Here is a 19050-nt window from a genome sequence, read left to right on the forward strand (position 1 = left end):
GCACCCTGAGCTGATGGGATAAGCTCTAGCCACCTGCAAACTTGAACTGGAATAGTTGGGTAAATACTTATTTTACTTGCTTTTATGAATCTTTCTTAAATGTATCTATTGCTCACATTTGTTTCAATGTTTAATATTGAATAGAAGTGTTTTCATCTTTATTTAGAATTTTGATGATGTTTTTATGACCAAAAATATGTCCTACGAACTTGTCTTGTGTTTATATCAACTAGCCTATGATAAAATTGGTTTCACTTCCCTTAAGTTGCAATTTCTAAGAACAAATCTATACTATTAAGCAAGGACTTACTACTGTACTAGACAAATACTGGTCTAAAGAAAGTTCATGTACCAGTATTAATATCAGAAAAAAAGCAGAAATATGTTAGAAAGTATTGTAAGAATAAAGAGGTTCTCAGGCCAGGTGCGGTGGCTCAAGCCTGTAATCCTAGCACTTTGGGAGGCCGAGGCGGGTGGATCACATGGTCAAGAGATTGAGATCATCCTAGCCAACATAGTGAAACCCCGTCTCTACTAAAAATACAAAAATTAGCTGGGCGTGGCGGTGCATGCCTGTAGTCCCAGCTACTCGGGAGGCTGAGGCAGAAGAATTGCTTGAACCCGGGAGGCAGAGGTTGCAGTGAGCCAAGATCACGCCACTGTGCTCCAGCCTGGCAACACAGCGAGACTCCATCTCAAAAACAAAACAAAACAAATAAACAAACAAAAAACAAAGAATAAAGAGGTTTGCTATTAGGTATAAAACAGTATTTCATGGTAGTTTTATTTTTCATTTCATTAATTTTAGTACCAGTGAAACCAAATATTTTTTGGAAGTAGTAGTTTACTAAGAAGTGGAGACTTGACTGATTTGCCCTTTAATTTTAAGGATTAATCATTTTTATTACAAATCTTTTCCACCCCAATCCTAGAGCTTTTATCTTAGTTTTATAGTTTCCATTGTTACAAATTTGAAATTTTTTTGTAATGGAACCTGGTTACCTTGTCATATCCATTTTTTTCCTTCAACTCACTATTTTTTTCTAAAGTATTTTAAATTATAGACAGCATGACACACTATCACTAATACTTCCATATGCATCTCAAAAAAGATCATTTTCTTACATAGCAAAATATTATCATACCTAATACAATAAAATTAACAAGAACTATTATTATTATTATTTTTGAGACAGAGTCCTGCTGTGTCACCCAGGCTGGAGTGCAGTGGCGTGATCTTGGCTCACTGCAACCTCCACCTCTCAGGTTCAAGCAATTTTCCTGCCTCAGCCTCCTGAGTAGCTGGGACGACAGGCACCCGCCACCAGGCCCAGCTAATTTTTTGTATTTCTAGTAGAGATGGGGTTTCACTGTGTTAGCCAGGATGGTCTCAATCTCCTGGCCTCGTGATCCGCCTGCCCCAGAGAATTTTTTTTAATCTAATTTCCAGTCTACATTGAAATTTCCCCACATATCTCCCAATTTCCTTCACACATCTATGGCTAAACCAGTTTCCAAACTAGGACCATGCATTCCATTGGGGTGGTATGTATCTCAAATCTTTTAATTTGCAACAATATGTTTTTTAATAAGTCTTTTAAAATCTACAACAGTCTTTGTTTTAATTATAATGATCTCCTGAGAGCCTGTGACAGTGTCTTGTAACAGTTTCCACCTTCCGGGTTTGCCTTTTCCAACCCTGTGTTGCTGTTAGCTTAATCCTTGTAATTCCTGTGAACTGAAAGTTACATCTAAAGGTATGATTAGATTCAAGTTCAACTTTTTTCCCTTTTTAAGAAAGGGTAACTGCGTAAGAGATGATGTTGGGTACTTCATGCTGAGACCAGAGACAAGCAATATCTTATCTCAGTGATCTCAGTGATTGCTAATTTCTTATGCTACTTGGGGTCATAAAATCCCCCTTTAAAAGTAGAGGTAATTACATTTATCACTTTTTCTTTTATTGCTTCCAGAAATATCTTTCTGAAATTTTATCCGCCAGAACTTACAGCGGTAAGTAAAATAAAGTGTAAATTTGCTTTTTTCTTCCTACTGATATCCAAGTATCCACAGTATTCATTTAAATGGTCTTGGTGGTTTACACAAATGTTTATATTTGTCAAAACTCATGGAATTATACCCTGGAAAAGGGTGAATTTTACTGTATGTCAATTATGCTTCAATAAATCTGACTTTTAAAAAATGGTCTCAGCCGGGCGCAGTGGCTCATGCCTGTAATCCCAGCACTCTGGGAGGCCGAGGTGGGTAGATCACGAGGTCAGGAGTTCAAGACCAGCTTGACCAACATGGTGAAACCCCATCTCTACTAAAACTACAAAAAGTGGCCAGGCGCGGTGGCTCAAGCCTATAATCCCAGCACTTTGGGAGGCCGAGACGGGCGGATCATGAGGTCAGGAGATTGAGACCATCCTGGCTAATATGGTGAAACCCTGTCTCTACTAAAAAATACAAAAAACTAGCCGGGCGTGTTGGCGGGCGCCTGTAGTCCCAGCTACTCGGGAGGCTGAGGCAGGAGAATGGTGTAAACCTGGAAGGCGGAGCTTGCAGTGAGCCAAGATCCAGCCACTGCACCACAGCCTGGGCGACAGAGCAAGACTCTGTCTCAAAAAAAGAAAAATTAAAAAAAATAAAAAATAAAAATACACAAAGTTAGCCAGGCGTGGTGGTGCACACCTGTAATTCCAGCTACTCAGGAGGCTGAGGCAGGAGAATCGCTTGAACCCAGGAGGTAGAGGTTACAGTGAGCTAAGATCGCGCCATTGTACTCCAGTCTGGGTGACAGAGCCAGACTCCATCTCAAAAAAAAAAAAAAAGTCTCCACTTGAATAGTCAATTATTCAAAGAAGATACACAAATGGCCAATAAACACATGGAAAGATGCTACTAATCATTATTGAAATGCAAATCAAAACTACAATGAGGTGTCACTTCACACTCATCAGGATGGCTACTATCAAAAAAACATAAAATAACAAGTGTTGGCAAGCATATGTAGAAATTGAAACCCTTGTGCACTATTGGTGGGAATGTCAAATGGTACAACCACTGTGCAAAACAGTATGGCAGTTCCTCAAAAAATTAAAAGTTGAATTACTGTATGATCTAATAATTCCACTTCTGGGTATATACCCAAAAGAACTGAAAGTAGGGTCCAGAAGTGACATTTGTACACCATTTATATATGGCCATATTATTCACAGTAGCTAAAATGTGAAAGCAACCCAAATGTCCATCAATAGATGGATAAGCAAAATGTGATGTGTACTGTAATGAATCTTATTCAACCTTAAAAACTACCAGAATTCTGATATATGCTACAGTGGTCCCCAACCTTTTTGGCACCAGGCACCAGTTTCATGAAAGACAGTTTTTTCACAGACAGGAGTGGGGTGATGGTTCTGGGATGGAACTGTTCAACCTCAGATCATCAGGCATTAGATTCTCATAAGGAATGGGCAACCTAGATCCCTTGCATGGGGCAACCTAGATCCTTCTCATGGGCAGTTCAAAATAGGGTTTGCGCTCCTATGAGAATCTAATGCCCCTACTGATCTGAGGCCCAGCTCGGGTGGTAATGTTCACTCCTCTGTTGCTCACCTCCTACTGTGCCACCAGGTTCTTAACAGGCCAGGTATGCATACTAGTCAGTGGTCTGGGGGTTGGGGACCCCTGGGCTGCAACATGGATGAACCTTGAGGACATTATAAGTGAAATGAGCCAAGTCACAAATAGATAAAAGCTGTATGATTCCACTTATATGAGGTACTTAGTAAAAAATTACAGAGACAGAAAGTAGAATGTTGGTTGTCAGGGGTTGGAGGATGTTGGGAGGAGAAGGTTATTATTTAATGGGTAGTTTGTTTTGCAAAATGAGAAGATTTGTAGAGGTTGAAAGGTGGTGACGGTTGTACGTGAGTATACTTAACACCACTGAAACGTACACTTAAAAATGGTTAAGATAGTAAAAATTTTTTTTTTTTTTTTGAGACAGAGTCTTGCTCTGTTGGCCAGGCTGGAATGCAGTGGCGTGATCTTGACTCACTGCAAGCTCTGCCTCCTGGGTTCACGCCATTCTCCTGCCTCAGCCTCCCAAGAGCTGGGACTACAGGTGCCTGCCACCAGACCCAGCTAATATTTTGTATTTTTAGTAGAGACGGGTTTCACCGTGTTAGCCAGTATGGTCTCGATCTCCTGACCTCGTGATCCACCCATCTCAGCCTCCCAAAGTGCTGGGATTACAGGCGTGAGCCACTGTGTCCGGCCAAGACTGTAAATTTTATGTGTATTTTACAATTTTTAAAATGTAAAAAAGGGGCTTTAGTCTTTTCCCATTGTTTTATTACATTTGCTTTGCCAAGTAAGACATTCCTATATAATTTTAATGTTTTCTTCCATTAGTTATTTTAAGTATGTTGTAATAACTGACACTTTCAGGTTTTTTAAACCTGGTACAGCAAGAGACTATTTCTCACTCGTGTTCCCCACTTGCATCCTTTGGCACATAAATTTATGTACTAGGTTCTGTAAATTATTTGCTTGGGATTGTGTTACTGGAGAAACATTTCCTACATTTTTCCAAGGCAGGCAGAGGCCAATTGTACCACTATAGTAATTCCAAATTTTTGTTTCATTTAAATGTCCTCCACTATTGTTTCAGTAATTTTTATATATGTTCCTCTAGGCCCTTGCATGTGATATCCCTCCATTAAGTTTGTTTCCAAGAAAGCAATATTCTCAGTTACTTCTGAGACAGGTAACTTCTCTTTCCCTTATTTGTAAAGATATCTATTGCTGGGAGCACTGATCGGAATGGATTACGCCTACATTCTTCGTATTTGCAGCCTGCTTTTAGTTTTAGTTCCCAGACTTTTGGTCTCAAACACGCCTTTACACTAAAAAATTACCGGGGACCTCAAAGAGCGTGTACGTGAGTTATAATTATCAACATTTACTCAATTATAAATTAAAATTGATATTTCTAAGCACAAGGAATACACATGCGCACATTCCATTAAACACTACTGCAATGGCGTCATCACGTGTTATGTGATCACTGGAAATTACTATACGAACATTAGAGAATGGGAATGAAAAGGAAAATAGTTTGGACATGAACGGACCACCTTCCTGGGTCTCCAATCCACACCACCCCTTCCCCCCATTCCAGAAGTCCCAGTGTCAAGCTTTGAGAAACGCCATCCGTCACAGGTTTTGGTCTTCCCTTCCAAAAGTCAGTACCTCTCCAGGTTGCCCATCCCCAGCAAATATCTGGACGTCCGCTGCCCCTGGCAACAGCATCCTGCACTCGGCACCCGGAAGTCGGAGCTGCGCACGCACGGCGGGCTTCCGATCTCCCGGCGTGCCCTAGGAGTGTGGCGTGGACGCTCGCGGGCCTAGAGACCCACGTGACCCACAGGGCGGCCGAGGCGGGAAGCTGTGAGTGAGCGCGGTTGCGGGGTCGCGTTGCGGCTACTGCTTTGCGTCCCCGGCGGGCAGCCCCTGGCTGGTTCCCGCCTCCGCTCTCGCCACCGGCGGGAAAAGCAGCTAGTGTGGGAGGAAAGGCGCCATCTCCCGCCCCATCTCTCCCGCTCTTGGCCGGCCGGATCTTTTGCCTGTCCTGTGGCCTCGCTCCCCGCCCGGATCCTCCTGACCCTGAGATTCGTGGGTCTCACGTCCGGTGCACGCCCTGCTTCGGCCTCAGTTAAGCCTTTGTGGGCTCCAGGTCCCCGGTGAGATTAGAAACGTTTGCAAACATGTCCCGGATCGAAAAGATGAGCATTCTGGGCGTGCGGAGTTTTGGAATAGAGGACAAAGATAAGCAAATTATCACTTTCTTCAGCCCCCTTACAATTTTGGTTGGACCCAATGGGGCGGGAAAGACGGTAAGTCTTCAGTAGCCGCCTTCAGTTTACAGGTCGCTACATCTTTCGGAGAATAAAATGGGGAGTTCAGAACTCTCCTTAGGAAGAGAAGCGTCCGTAGGGCTCCACAGGTGTAGGCCCTTAAAGTGCCTCGGGGCGTGGCCTGTAGGCTACAGCGACCTTAGGAGTTAGCCTGAGGCAGTCCCTGAAGGCTGTCGGTGCCTGTCCTGGGGACAAGGTTTACTTAAGAATCCCACGAGACAGGGAGCTGTCGCAGCTCACTCAGAGTTCAGTTCCCACTGGATGCCCTTTGGTCTGTATTGATGTTTTTTAATGCTGTCTCTTTGCTTTCAAAGCATAGCATTCACTACCCACTAGTTGTCCCACACAAGAATTCTTTTAAAAGTTATAAAGTGATATATATATGACTAAAGAGTTTCCAGGTATGCCAACTGTCCAAGCATGTTACATGGAAAATAAATGACTTAATTTAAAAATGTAACTTATAGTGGCACTTAACTTGGAAAACTTTTGTTCTTAAAACCCAGTCAACAATTTAAAGTTGGTGCACGACTGACTTATTTCTTTTAAAGCCCTGGGAATATTTAGAAATTTGAATGGAAAGAATAACAGGCATTTTGGTCAGGAAGAGTGGCTTAAGAAAAAGCAAGACAATGTCAGTATAGCAGGGAGAAGAGTCTAAAGGAAGGATTTGCGAAGAGTGTAGAAAGAGAGGTTGAGAATTGAATGTCAAACTTGTTTACTTCTGTTTTTGTAAAAATGTTATTTGTTGAATGCTTGTTATGTACTTAGCATTGTACTAAATACTAGCAGAAGGGAGAGTAGTACTGTGTAGTGTATATGAGGACTGGCTGCCTCAATACAAATTTTTTGCTTCGTTTGTTAGTTGACTGTTGGCGAGTGACCTCACTGCTCTGTGCCTTAGTTTTCTCATTCATAAAATGGGGATTAAAAATAGTTTCTACAGCTGGGCACGGTAGCGCACGCCTGTAATCCCAGCACTTTGGGAGGCCGAGGCGGGTGGATCACCTGAGGTCAGGAGTTCGAGACCAGCCTGGCCAACATGACAAAACCCCATCTCTAATAAAAATACAAAAATTAGCCAGGCATGGTGGCGCACGCCTGTAATCCCAGCTACTGGGGAGGCTGAGGGGGGAGAATCACTTGAACCCAGGAGGCGGAGGTTGCAGTGAGCCGAGATCATGCCATTGCACTCCACCAGCCTGGGTGACAGAGCAAGACTCTGTCTCAGAAAAAAAAGTTTCTACAGGCTGGGCTCGGGGCCTGACGACTGTAATCCCAGCCCTTTGGGAGGCTGAGGCTAGAGGATTGCTTGAGCACAGGAGGTCAAGGCTGCAGTAAGTCATGATCATGCAGCTGCACTCCATCCTGAGCAGCAGAGTGAGACCCTGTCTCAAACAGACAAAAAGTTTTTACAGCCTAGAGTTAATGTGAGAATTAAATAAATATATGTAAGAGCGCTTAGTACAATTCAGTACTTAACTGTTAGCTATTCTTATTATTAACTTAAATTAGTTTAAAGGGTTTCAGTTGAAAATAATTATTTTTTTCTCAAGTAACAATTCTTCGTGTTAGGATAACTTCTTAGTTATATAGCATTTCTGTGAACTTACAGCAATGATTCTTTAAACACTTAATCAAATCTTTATTACAGGTTTTATAATGTCAGATTTTATCCATCTTTTATAGTTTCCATGATAAATAATATTTTTGTAATGAATTCATATTTTATGATAAACTTCTGTGATTCTCTTATAACGAAGTGATGTAATTTTCTGTTTCTTCAGACCATCATTGAATGTCTAAAATATATCTGTACTGGAGATTTCCCTCCTGGAACCAAAGGAAATACATTTGTACATGATCCCAAGGTAATGGTGCTAGTACAATGTTGTATTTTTATAATTATAAAAATGATAGTAGCTTATTGTAGAAAACTTGGCATTGAAGAAGTATAAAAAGAGATGAAAGTCAGCCACACACAGTTTTAGCACCCAGTAGTAATCATTGTTGACATTTTCATGTATTTTCCTCCTCCTTTGTATACTGTTTTATATAGCTGATGTCATACTCTTAATTTTGTATGCTGGGTTTTTTTTTCCCCACTTAACCTTATCATGAAGTCCCATGTCATTAAAAAACTATCATCTGGGTGTTTGGTATGTGAGTGCTTCTTTTAATCTTTATACTGTTTTGTATGTCTGAGATATTTTCTAAAAGTTCATGAACACTTTAATAGTTCTATAATTTTCTTACATTAAAGTGCTTTTAGTTTTTCATTAAAATGTACCATGATAAGCCAGGCATGTGGGTGTGTGCGGGTACTCCCAGACAGCTCTAGAGACTGAGATGGGAGGATTGCTTCAGCCCAGGAGTTCAAGGCTAGCCTGGGCAATATAGTGAGACCCACTGTCTAGAAAAAAAAAGTACCATGATAAAATCTTTGTGTATGAATCATTGTTTGAATTATGATGTTTATACTATTAGTGTATGTAAGGAGATAGAATTTGGTCTATAGGTTTGTTTTTGCACATATGGAAATGAAACAATACATATATGTATGTGTATATATATAGTTTATTTGTTTTTAGTGGGATCATGTGCCTCTCTCGCTGCTCCCTGACCCCAGTTCCACTATGTTTTTGTTATGTATTCTTCCAAGCTTTTTTCTGCTTATGAAACCATGCCTATGTGAGCATATAAATGCATTTACACATACATACTTTAGCACATTAATATAATTTTATACTTCTATTTTATTGTTTTTAGTTACTAAATTGTATTCCATTGAGTTTATATCTTATAGTTTATTAACTGACTCCCTGTTATTATTTGTTTCCACTTTTGTGTGATTAAACTCTGTAATTATGAAAGTATGAATTTTCCTCTTAGAAATGTAATAGTATTTAGTACATTTACTGAGTCCTCTCTATAATGACTATTTCCCACCTTCTTTCTCCTTAAATTTACAATCTACTTTCCTTAATTGATGATCTTGCTTTGTACTTTATTGAGAAATAGGAAGAATCAAATGAAAATTCTCTTATTTTCCAATCAAATCTGCAAAACTAGTGTACATACTGTTTTTTCTTGTCTGTTAAGGATAAATTTGTTGTTGTTTTATCTAAACATCTTGGAGGCTCGTTGGAGGGTAGATCTCATTGATCCATCTTATCCACCCAAGGATTTTCCCCTTCAGTTTTTCTTTCTCTCTCCTGGATCAGCAGTTTCTCTTGATGGATCATTCACATCAGCATATAAACATGCTATGGTAGCTCTAGTCTTCAAACAAAAAACTCTCCCTTTACTCCAATTCACCCTCTAGCCGTTACCTTTTCTCTGTTCCAATATATAGCAAAATTCATAAATTTTATGTACTCATCGCCTTTACTTCGTTGACTCCCATTTTTCCCTCAGTCTACTCCATTCAGGTTTTCTTTTTTTCCTCCACTAAAAGTGCTCTTGTAAGGTTACCGGTAATTTCTATGAGCCAGATAGAGTGGTCAATTTCTAATTCTCATTAACATCTCGTCAGATTTGACACAGTTGGCTATTTCTTCTTTAAAAAATATTTCCTTCTTGGCCGGGCGCGGTGGCTCAGGCCTGTAATCCCAGCACTTTGGGAGGCCGAGACGGGCGGATCACGAGGTCAGGATATCAAGACCATCCTGGCTAAGCCGGTGAAACCCCGTCTCTACTAAAAACTACAAAAAACTAGCCAGGGCAGGTGGCAGGCGCCTGTAGTCCCAGCTACTCGGGAGGCTGAGGCAGGAGAATGGCGTAAACCTGGGAGGCGGAGCTTGCAGTGAGCTGAGATCCCGCCACTGCACTCCAGCCTGAGCGACAGAGCGAGACTCTGTCTCAAAAAAAAAAAAATTTCCTTCTTGGCTTTTGTGACACTATAATCTCATCGTTTTCTTCTTTCTCACTGGCGTATTATACTTTAGTCTTTGTTGTATCTACCTTTGCTTGATTTTTTTTTTTTTTTTTTTTTTTTGAGACGGAGTCTTGCTCTGTCACCCAGGCTGGAGTACAGTGCATTGTGGCATGATCTTGGCTCACCGCAACCTCTGTCGCCCGGGTTCAAGCTATTCTTGTGCCTTAGCCTCTCGAGTAGCTGGGATTACAGGTGGTGCCACCACACCGGGCTAATTTTTGTATTTTTAGCAGAGACGGGGTTTCATCATGTTGGCCAGACTGGTCCCGACCTCCTCACCTCAGGTGATCCGCCTGCCTTAGTCTCCCAAAGTGCTGGGATTATAGGCTTGAGCCACCACACCCAACCTGCTTGATTTTCTGAAAGCCAATGTGACACAAGAGTTGGCCATCTTTGCATTAACCCTCTTCCCTATCTCTCTTGGATGAGCTTATTCAGTCTAACGGCCTTAAGTACTGGTTATGTGCTGGTAACTCTCACATTTATATATTTAACCCTGACTTCTTTCCTTAGATCTAGACATATATGTCTAGCTGTTCGTTTGGATATTTAATGGGCATCTCAAATTTAATATGTTCAAAACAGAACTCTCGATTCCTTGTACACACTTCCTGCCTACATTCTCAGCTCTGTTACTACCTCAGTACCCGACCCCCACCAGGTTTGTAAATGATGTCATCATCCATACATAAGCAATTCTTACTTACCTTTCTAAAATATGTCAGAATTTGTCTACTTCATTCCGTTGGCCACTGTGTTCCTGTTCCAAGCCGCCATCATATTCCCTTTCAACTATTAGAATCGTCTCCTAACTTGTTTTCCTGCCCTCATTCTTGAATCTCTCTCTTTTTCACAGAGTAATCAGAGTTGTCTTTTTAAATATTCATTGAAGAAGGAATGAGTTGTTCGAAATCTGGGAGGAAGACATTCTATTCAGTCTAGGTGCGGAGTTACTGAGCATGGTTGATGTGTTCAAGGAATCACAAGGAAGAACAAGGGAAAATGGTAGAAAGTGAAGTTAGAAGGATAGAAGGGACTAGATCCTGTAGGTCCTTGGATTCTAGTCTTATTTAAATAGGAATCTGTCTATTAGGAGATTTTGAGCAGGGAAAGAACATGATCTGATTTATGTCTTAAAGTGCTCAGTCTGGTTGCTGAGAGAAGACTATCTGTAGGTAGCAAAGGTAGGAGGGCAGAGACAAATCTTTAAGAGGATTTTGTGATGATACAGGTGAGAAATATAGGTGGCTTGATTAAGGTAGTGGTAGAACGGTGAGAATTGTTTGGATTTAGTATGTATTTTGAAAGTAGAACCAACAAATTAGCTAATGGTTTGGATAATGGTGTCTGAAAAAAGTAAAAGCATCGAGCATTAACTCCAAAGTTTTTGATTTGAACAACTGGATAAAATAGTTTTGTCATTTACTGTAATAGGGGCACTGTGGAAAAAAGATTTGGGTGGATCTGGTTTAAACATGTGAATTAGGGATATGTGTTAAATATCCGAAGGAGATGTCCAGTTGGCAAACAGAAATCGTTCAGGAAAGAGATTAAGACTGGAGAAAGAAAATTAGGAATCATTAATGTATACAGGTAGTTCTATATAGTTAACTTTTAAAGCCTGATGAGATCAAATAGAGAGTGAATATGGAAAAGATATTCAAGACCTGAACCTAGAGCACTAGAGCTGACAAAGCCTTTGGAAATTGGGAAGAGGAGGAGAAGCTAGCAAAAGATAGTAAAAGAGCAATTAGTTAAGTAAGGAAAACTGAGAGGGTGGTGTCTTGGAAGACAAGAGAATAAAGTGTTATAAGGAGGAAATCATCAACTGTGTAAAATATATTGATAGCTCAAGAAAGAAGAGGAGTGTTTGGATATGTGGAGTCCTTTGTTGCTCTTGACAAAACCAGTTCCAGTAATCAGAGAAAAGATAAGGAAGTGAAACAATTATTTTACAAATTTTGTTGTAAGTGGACACAGAGAGAGGACAGTAGCTGAAGAGGTTTACAGGATAAAGGAAAGTTTTGTTGTTGTTGTTTTGTTATGTTTGTTTTTTTTTGTTTTTTTTTTTGTTTGTTTTGTTTTTTTGAGACGGACTCTCACTGTGTCGCCCAGGCTGGAGTGCAGTGGCGCGATCTCGGCTCACTGCAAGCTCCGCCTCCCGGGTTCACGCCATTCTCCCGCCTCAGCCTCCGAGTAGCTGGGACTACAGGCGCCCGCCACCACGCCTGGCTAGTTTTTTGTATTTTTAGTAGAGACGGGGTTTCACCATGTTAGCCAGGATGGTCTCGATCTCCTGACCTCGTGATCCACCCGCCTCGGCCTCCCAAAGTGCTGGGATTACAGGCTTGAGCCACCGCGCCCGGCCGTTTTGTTATGTTTTTAAAAGCGGGATATACTAGAGTATTTATAGACCGTTGGGAGTGACTCTGGACGGAAACATTGATGCAGGAGAGGGGATAATTACAGAGTACAATTCTTCAGTAGGCAAAAAGAGATAAGATCCATTGCCCAACCGGAGAGGATACCAGGAACATCACTGTTATGCATTGTAACAGGGATGTTAGGCAGAGTATATGATTGGAAACTTTAGTGGTGAAAGAATGAGTAAGTTCTCTTTTGATTGCTTCTATATTCTCAATGAAAAAAGAAATGAAGTTACTGGTTGAGATTGGCAGAAGGGGTTGATTGAGCCTAGAAAACATAGAGTAGTTTTTAACCTCAGTGAGTAAATCGATTAAGGGAGGTGTTCTAGGATTACATGACAGTGTCAGGGGTTTTGTGAAAATTTAAAGAGAGACCAGCCAGTCATGATTATGATTTCAGTCTTGTTCAGTCATGATTTCAGTCTTGTTCAGCCCAACCACTGAGTAAGTTGGAAAGTTGCGTTTATCCACGGTTGGGGATTTGGTAAATATAATGAAGGTAATGAGAAGCAAGGAATTGAGTACTGATATGGTTTGGATTTGTGTCCTTCCAAATCTCGTGTTGAATTGTAACCCCCATTGTTGGAGGAGGGGCCTGGTGGGAGGTGATTGAATCATTGGGGGTGGATTTCCTTCTTGCAGTTCTTGTGATAGTGAGTGAGTTCTTATGAGATCTGGTTGTTTAAAAGTGTGTAGCACCTTCGCCTTCACTCTCTTCCTCCTGCTCTGGCCATGTAAGATGTGCCATCTTCACCTTCGCCTTCTGCCATGATTGTAAGTTTCTTGAAGCCTAGAAAAGCCAGTCATGCTTACTGTACAGCCTGCAGAACCACAAGCCAATTAAACCTCTTTTCTTTATAAATTACCCAGTTTCAGGTATTTCTTTGTAGCAGTGAGAAAACAGACTAATACAGAAAGTTGGTACTGAGAGGAGGGTATTGCTATAAAGATAGCTGAAAATGTGGAAGTGACTTTGGAACTGGGTAATGGGCAGAGGTTGGAACAGTTTGGAGGGCTCCAAAGAAGCCAGGAAGATGAGGAAAAGTCTGGAACTTCCTAGAGACTTGTTAAATTATTTTGACCAAAATGCTAACAGTGATATGAATAATGAAGTCTAGGCTGAGGAGGTCTCAGATGGAGATAAGGAGCTTACTGAGAACTGGAGTAAAGGTCACTCTTGCGATGCTTTAGCAAAGAGACTGGCAGCATTGTGCCCCTGCTCTAGGAATCTGTGGAACTTTGCACTAGAAAGAGATGATTTAGAGTATTTGGTGGAAGAAACTTCCAGGCAGCAAAACATGCAAGACATGGCTTGGCTGCTTCTAACAGTGTAGCTCATATGTGTGAGCAAAGAGATCTGAAACTGGAACTTATATTTAAAAGGGAAGCAGAGCATAAAAGTTTGGAAAACGTTCTGCCTGACCATGTAGTAGAAAAGTAAAACCCATTTTCTGGGGAGGAATTCAAGCTGGCTGCAGAAATTTGCGTAAGTAAAAAGGAGCAGAATGTTTAATAGCCAAGACAATGGGGAAAATGGCTAGAAGGCATTTCAGAGACCTTCACAGCAGCCTCTCCCATTAAAGTGCACTGCTCCCTGTGTTTCAGCCACTCTAGCTCGAGCCATGGCTAAAAGGACCCCAGATACATCTCAGGCTGCTGCTCCAGAGGCTGCAAGCTGTAAGCCTTGGCAGCTTCCACATGATGTTAAGCCTGTGGTTGCACAGAGGACAAGAGTTGAGGCTAGGGAGCCTCCACCTAGATTTCAGAGGATGTATGGAAATGCCTGGATGTCCAGGCAGAAGTCTGCTGCAGGGACAGAGCCCTCATGGAGAAGCTCTACTAGGGCAGTGCAGAGAGGAAATGTGGGGTTGATCTCCCACATGGTGTTCCCAATGGGGCACTGCCCAGTGGAGCTGTGAGAAGAGGGCCACTATCCTCCAGACCCCAGAATGACAGAACCACCAACAGCTTGCACTGTGTGCCTGGAAAAGCTACACACACTCAACACCAGCCATTGAGAGCAGCTATGGGAGCTGAGCCCTGCAGAGCCACAGGGGCAGAGCTGCCCAAGGCCTTGGGATCCCACCTCTTGCACCACTGTGGCCTGGATGTGAGACATGGAGTCAGAGGATAGTATTTTGGAGCTTTAAATTTTCGGATCAAGAGGTCAGGAGATCAAGACCATCCTGGCCAACATGGTGAAGCCCTGCCTCTACTAAAATACAAAAAATTAGCTGGGCGTGCTAGCACGCACCTGTAGTCCCAGCTACTCGGGAGGCTGAGACAGGGGAATCACTTGAACCCAGGAAGCGGAGGTTACAGTGAGCCGAGACTATGCCACTGTACTCCAGCCTGGTGACAGAGCGAGACTTCGTCTCAAGAAAAAAAAAAAAAAAGATTTGGCTGGGTGCAGTGGTTCATGCCAGTAATTCCAGCACTTTGGGAGGCTGAGGCAGGCAGATCACAACGTCAGGAGATCGAGACCATCCTGGCTAGCACAGTGAAACCCCATCTCTACTAAAAATACAAAAAATTAGCTCGGCGTGGTGGCAGGTGCCTGTAGTCCCAGCTACTTGCGAGGCTGAGGCAGGAGAATAGCCTGAACCTGGGAGGTGGAGCTTGCAGTGAGCCAGGATCGTGCTACTGCACTCCAGCCTGGACGACAGAGCGAGACTCTGTCTCAAAAAAATAATAATAATAATAAATAAAAATTTAATGACTGCCCAGCTGGGTTTTGGACTTGCATGGGGCCTGTAGCCCTTTGTTTTGGCTGATTTCTCCCTTTTAGAACATGCATATTTACCCAATGCCTGTACCCCCATTGTATCTTGGATGTAATAACTTGTTTTGATTTAACAGATTCATAGACCAAAGGGACTTACCTTGTCTCAGATGAGACTTTGGGCTGTGGACTTTTGAGTTAATGCTGAAATGAGTTAAGACTTGGGGGACTGTTGAGAAGGGATGATTGTATTTTGCAGTGTGAGAAGGACATGAGATTTGGGAGGAGCCAGGGGTGGAATGATATGGTTTGGATTTCTGTCCTTCCAAATCTCATCTCAAATTGTAATCCCCAATGTTGGAGGAGGGACGTGGTTGGGATGATTGGATCATGGGGGTGGATTTCCCCCTTGCTGTTCTCATGATAGTAAGTTCTCATGAGATCTGGTTGTTTAAAAATCTGTCACAATTCCCCCTTTACTCTTTTTTTCCTGCTCCAGCCATGTAAGATGTGCCAGCTTTCCCTTTGCCTTCTGCCATGATTGTAAGTTTCCTGAGGCCTCCCCAGTCTTGCTTCCTGTACAGCATGTGGAACCGTGAGCCAATTAAACCTCTTTTCTTTTTTTTTTTTCTAAAATGAAGTTTTGCTCTGTCGCCCAGGCTGGAGTGCAGTGGCACGCTCTCGGCTCACTGCAAGTTCCACCTCCTGGGTTCACGCCATTCTCCTGCCTCAGCTCCCAAGTAGCTGGGATTACAGGCGCCCACCACTGTGCCCGGCTAATTTTTTGTATTTTTTGTAGAGACTGGGTTTCACTGTGTTAGCCAGGATGGTCTCGATCTCCTGACCTCATGATCCGCCCGCCTCGGCCTCCCAAAGTCCTGGGATTACAGGCGTGAGCCACCACGCCCAGCTACCTCTTTTCTTTATAAGTTACCCAGTTTCAGGTTTTTTTCTATAGCAGTGCAAGAATGTACTAATACAACTATAATCTTAATATATTGACTTAATCCTCCTGTATGTAATCAATATCTCATCATTGCATCAGGGCTCTAGCACCCGATATGGGCTGACTCCATCCCTGTATGCCAGTCTTCCTTACCCTGTGTAGGCTCTGACTCTTCATTCTGACTCCCTCACAGGATGCTTTCCTGTTCTGTATAGACTTTGACTTCCGGTGCTGGATCACGTCCTCATTCCCCACCCTTCTCTGATACCAGGTGACCTCTTACAGGGATGCCAACTGTACTCTGTGAGCTGAATCTCCCCAGATCTGTGTCACTGAGAGGGTCACTCTTCCCAGTCTGATACTTTATACCAGGCGGCTTCTTGCAAGAATGCCCTCTCTACTCTATGATCTGACTTCCCCCTAGCCGACTTACCCCTCACATGGGCCCCCTTCTCATCATTATCAGGCTCTGAATCCACATGCTATTCCCTGGCGTGGACACTGCTTCGGAGCTGGATCCTCCCTATTCGTGGATTCCTCTTTCATCCTGCTGGAACTCTGATACCATTGGACTCTTGAAACTCTGTGCTAAGCTCTTTCCCATGAGGGTACCCTTCTCAGCCTACTCAAGCTCATTTATTCCACTCTAGACTGAGTTTTAGGTGCCTTAACCTTCAGCTGGCATGAGCGCACAGCTTCTTCTGCTCCACCTAATGGTTTTACAGCTAGATTGTTTGGAGAAAGAAGGGTTTTTCTTATTTTTTATTTTATTTTATTTTTGATAGAAATTGTTCTGAAGTATAATACACATTTCTTTGTTTTAATAATTCAATCTAAATTACACTTTTTGAAGTGACTCTTCTTCAATAAGAGTGTCAACAACAATATGGTGATAGAAATGCTACAAGATAGCCCTTGCTTGAATTCTGTTTACTAATTTGATGTTTGCCAGGTAGCTAGGTCCTCGAAAGGTAGATACCATGGAGAACGAATATATGTGTATTTGGCTTGCTAGTCAGGAACAGTGTAAACAAATTATTTTTTTGCTGTATAAATACATAGTTCCTTGGTTTAACTGCTGTGGATTAAACCCTCAGCAGAACACTCTCCTTATAATGAAATGACAGAGTCCAGTCTCTGGGCTTTCAAAACTTTATACTGACCTTTGGCCACCTCCTCATTGAAATATCTGTATCCTAAGAGGCTGTTTCTGAGTAGTCACTTTACCTCCATCCTCAATGCTAAAACCCTTGTCCAGGCTGCCTTCCTAACTCTCCTCGATTACTCCCTGCTTCATGTCTTGACTCAGTTCACTCTGTTCACCCTAAAGACAAAATAATTCTTCTAAAATGCATATCTACTTCATGCAGTTCCCCTGGTTCAAATCATTTAGTGCCATCATCTTAAGTCCAGAAGCCTTACCATGTTTAGAAGGCTGTTAATTTCTGAAACGTTTTGTGATGGTACTCCTCTTTTCCCTACTTTCTATGCCAAACATTCTGAAATTTCTGTAGTCACGTAGTGACTCAGATCTTTTCATCTGGTTAACTCCTACTCATCTGTCAGGTTTCATTTAAACATGCACTTCCTTTAGAATACCTTCCCTGAGCTCTCCTAGATAGGTTAGATGCCCCTGCCTTGTACTCCCAGATTATTCTGTACTTCACTTATGATGATGTTTAGCATACCTTCTCTACATTTAACCTATCTTCCATGCTCCAGAGGAAAAAAGTCTTATCATTTTGAACCAAAACAACACATGAAACCTACAAAGTGCCTGTAAATCTTTATTGAGTGATTAATTGAATTAATATCAAAGTTAAATTCATGCCAAGAAGTCATTAAAAAGTCAACAAAGAATATTTCCTGATTTTTTTTTTTTTTCAAAGCAGAATCCAGTACTTCTGATTTGGGTTGCAACAAAATAATGAGTGTCACACTTATACTCTCAAGATGAATAACTGTAACACTGGAAAAGTATGTGAAGCAACTATTTGCAGGCATTGGACAACAGATAATGCAGGGCTATATTATTTGAGAAAGAAAAAACATAAAAGGTGATTCTGCATTCATTCTAGCTTTCTACCTAGAAACATTTTGTAAACTTTGGCACATGGAATTGGAATCCAATAGAGAGCTGGGCAGAATTGGGCATCACTAGGCAAATGAAGCAAAGATAGGATTTTGGATTTGCTAAAGTGACTGGAAATTGTAGATTAGAGTACTGAAGTAGGGTTGCTGTGCAGAGATGGTGTACCAGAAGTCTGCATAAGGATCTTTTGAGTCTTTGGCCAAATACTAAGCTGTCCATGTATAGGATGAGATGTAATGAGGCCTAGCAGAGAACAACTATCAAAGTGGGAAGTGGGGCTGTGAGTGGTGTATTCTAAGGGTCACACAGTGCTGCAAGACATTTGAGTCCTGATATGCCAGAATGGAGTGACCTTGTGGAACTCTCCAGTGTTCACTTGAGACCTCAGAAAGGCCCACCTAACAAATACTGAAACCAAGTTTTGATAGAATCAAGCTGAGTTGCCAGTAAATCAACTGGCTGCTAGAACAAAACTCAAGACTTTTTAAAGGAAGTCTGCTCAATCCAAGCTTTCAATGTGGCATCTATAATGTGCAGAATATAATTTTAAAAATTAGTGGGAATATGCAAAAGAAAATGTGGTCTACACACGAGAAGGGAAAAGTGAGTAGAAACAGATCCAGAGATGACAGATTTTGGAATTAGCAGACAAGGGATTTTTTTTTTTTTTTTTTTTTTTTTTAAATGGAGTCTCACTCTGTTTCTCAGGCTGGAGTGCAGTGGCGCGATCTCAGCTCACTGCAGCCTCTGCCTCCCAGGTTCAAGCAATTCTTCTTCCTGAGCCTCCCAAGTAGCTGGGACTACAGGTGCCCGCCACCATGTGCGGCTAATTTTTTTTTTTTTTTTTTTTGTATTTTTGGTAGAGATGGGGTTTCACTGTATCAGCTAGCCTGGTCTTGTAATCCACCTGCCTTGGCCTCACAAAGTGCTGGGATTACAGGCGTGAGCCACCACACCTGGCTAGATTTTTTTAAAGCTATGATAGATAAGCTCAAGGACTTAA

The 19050-nt window shown here is 41.9% G+C and overlaps 1 protein-coding gene across 2 annotated transcripts in view; it reads left to right on the forward strand.

The window, feature by feature from the left end:
- Positions 1-4919: 4919 nt before the first annotated feature.
- Positions 4920-19050, forward strand: part of RAD50 (RAD50 double strand break repair protein) — an 87652-nt gene continuing 73521 nt past the window's right edge. Inside the window, exons 1-2 of one of the 2 annotated variants that reach the window (XM_025387171.1) lie at positions 4920-5903; positions 7712-7795. In XM_025387171.1, coding sequence (XP_025242956.1) covers positions 5775-5903; positions 7712-7795 — 213 coding nt within the window. In that variant the 5' untranslated portion in view covers positions 4920-5774. The remainder of the gene's footprint in view (positions 5904-7711; positions 7796-19050) is intronic. The other variant, XM_025387172.1, reaches the window with a different exon arrangement.

The sequence above is a fragment of the Theropithecus gelada genome, chromosome 6 (assembly GCF_003255815.1).
Source record: "Theropithecus gelada isolate Dixy chromosome 6, Tgel_1.0, whole genome shotgun sequence".
NCBI lineage: Eukaryota > Metazoa > Chordata > Mammalia > Primates > Cercopithecidae > Theropithecus > Theropithecus gelada.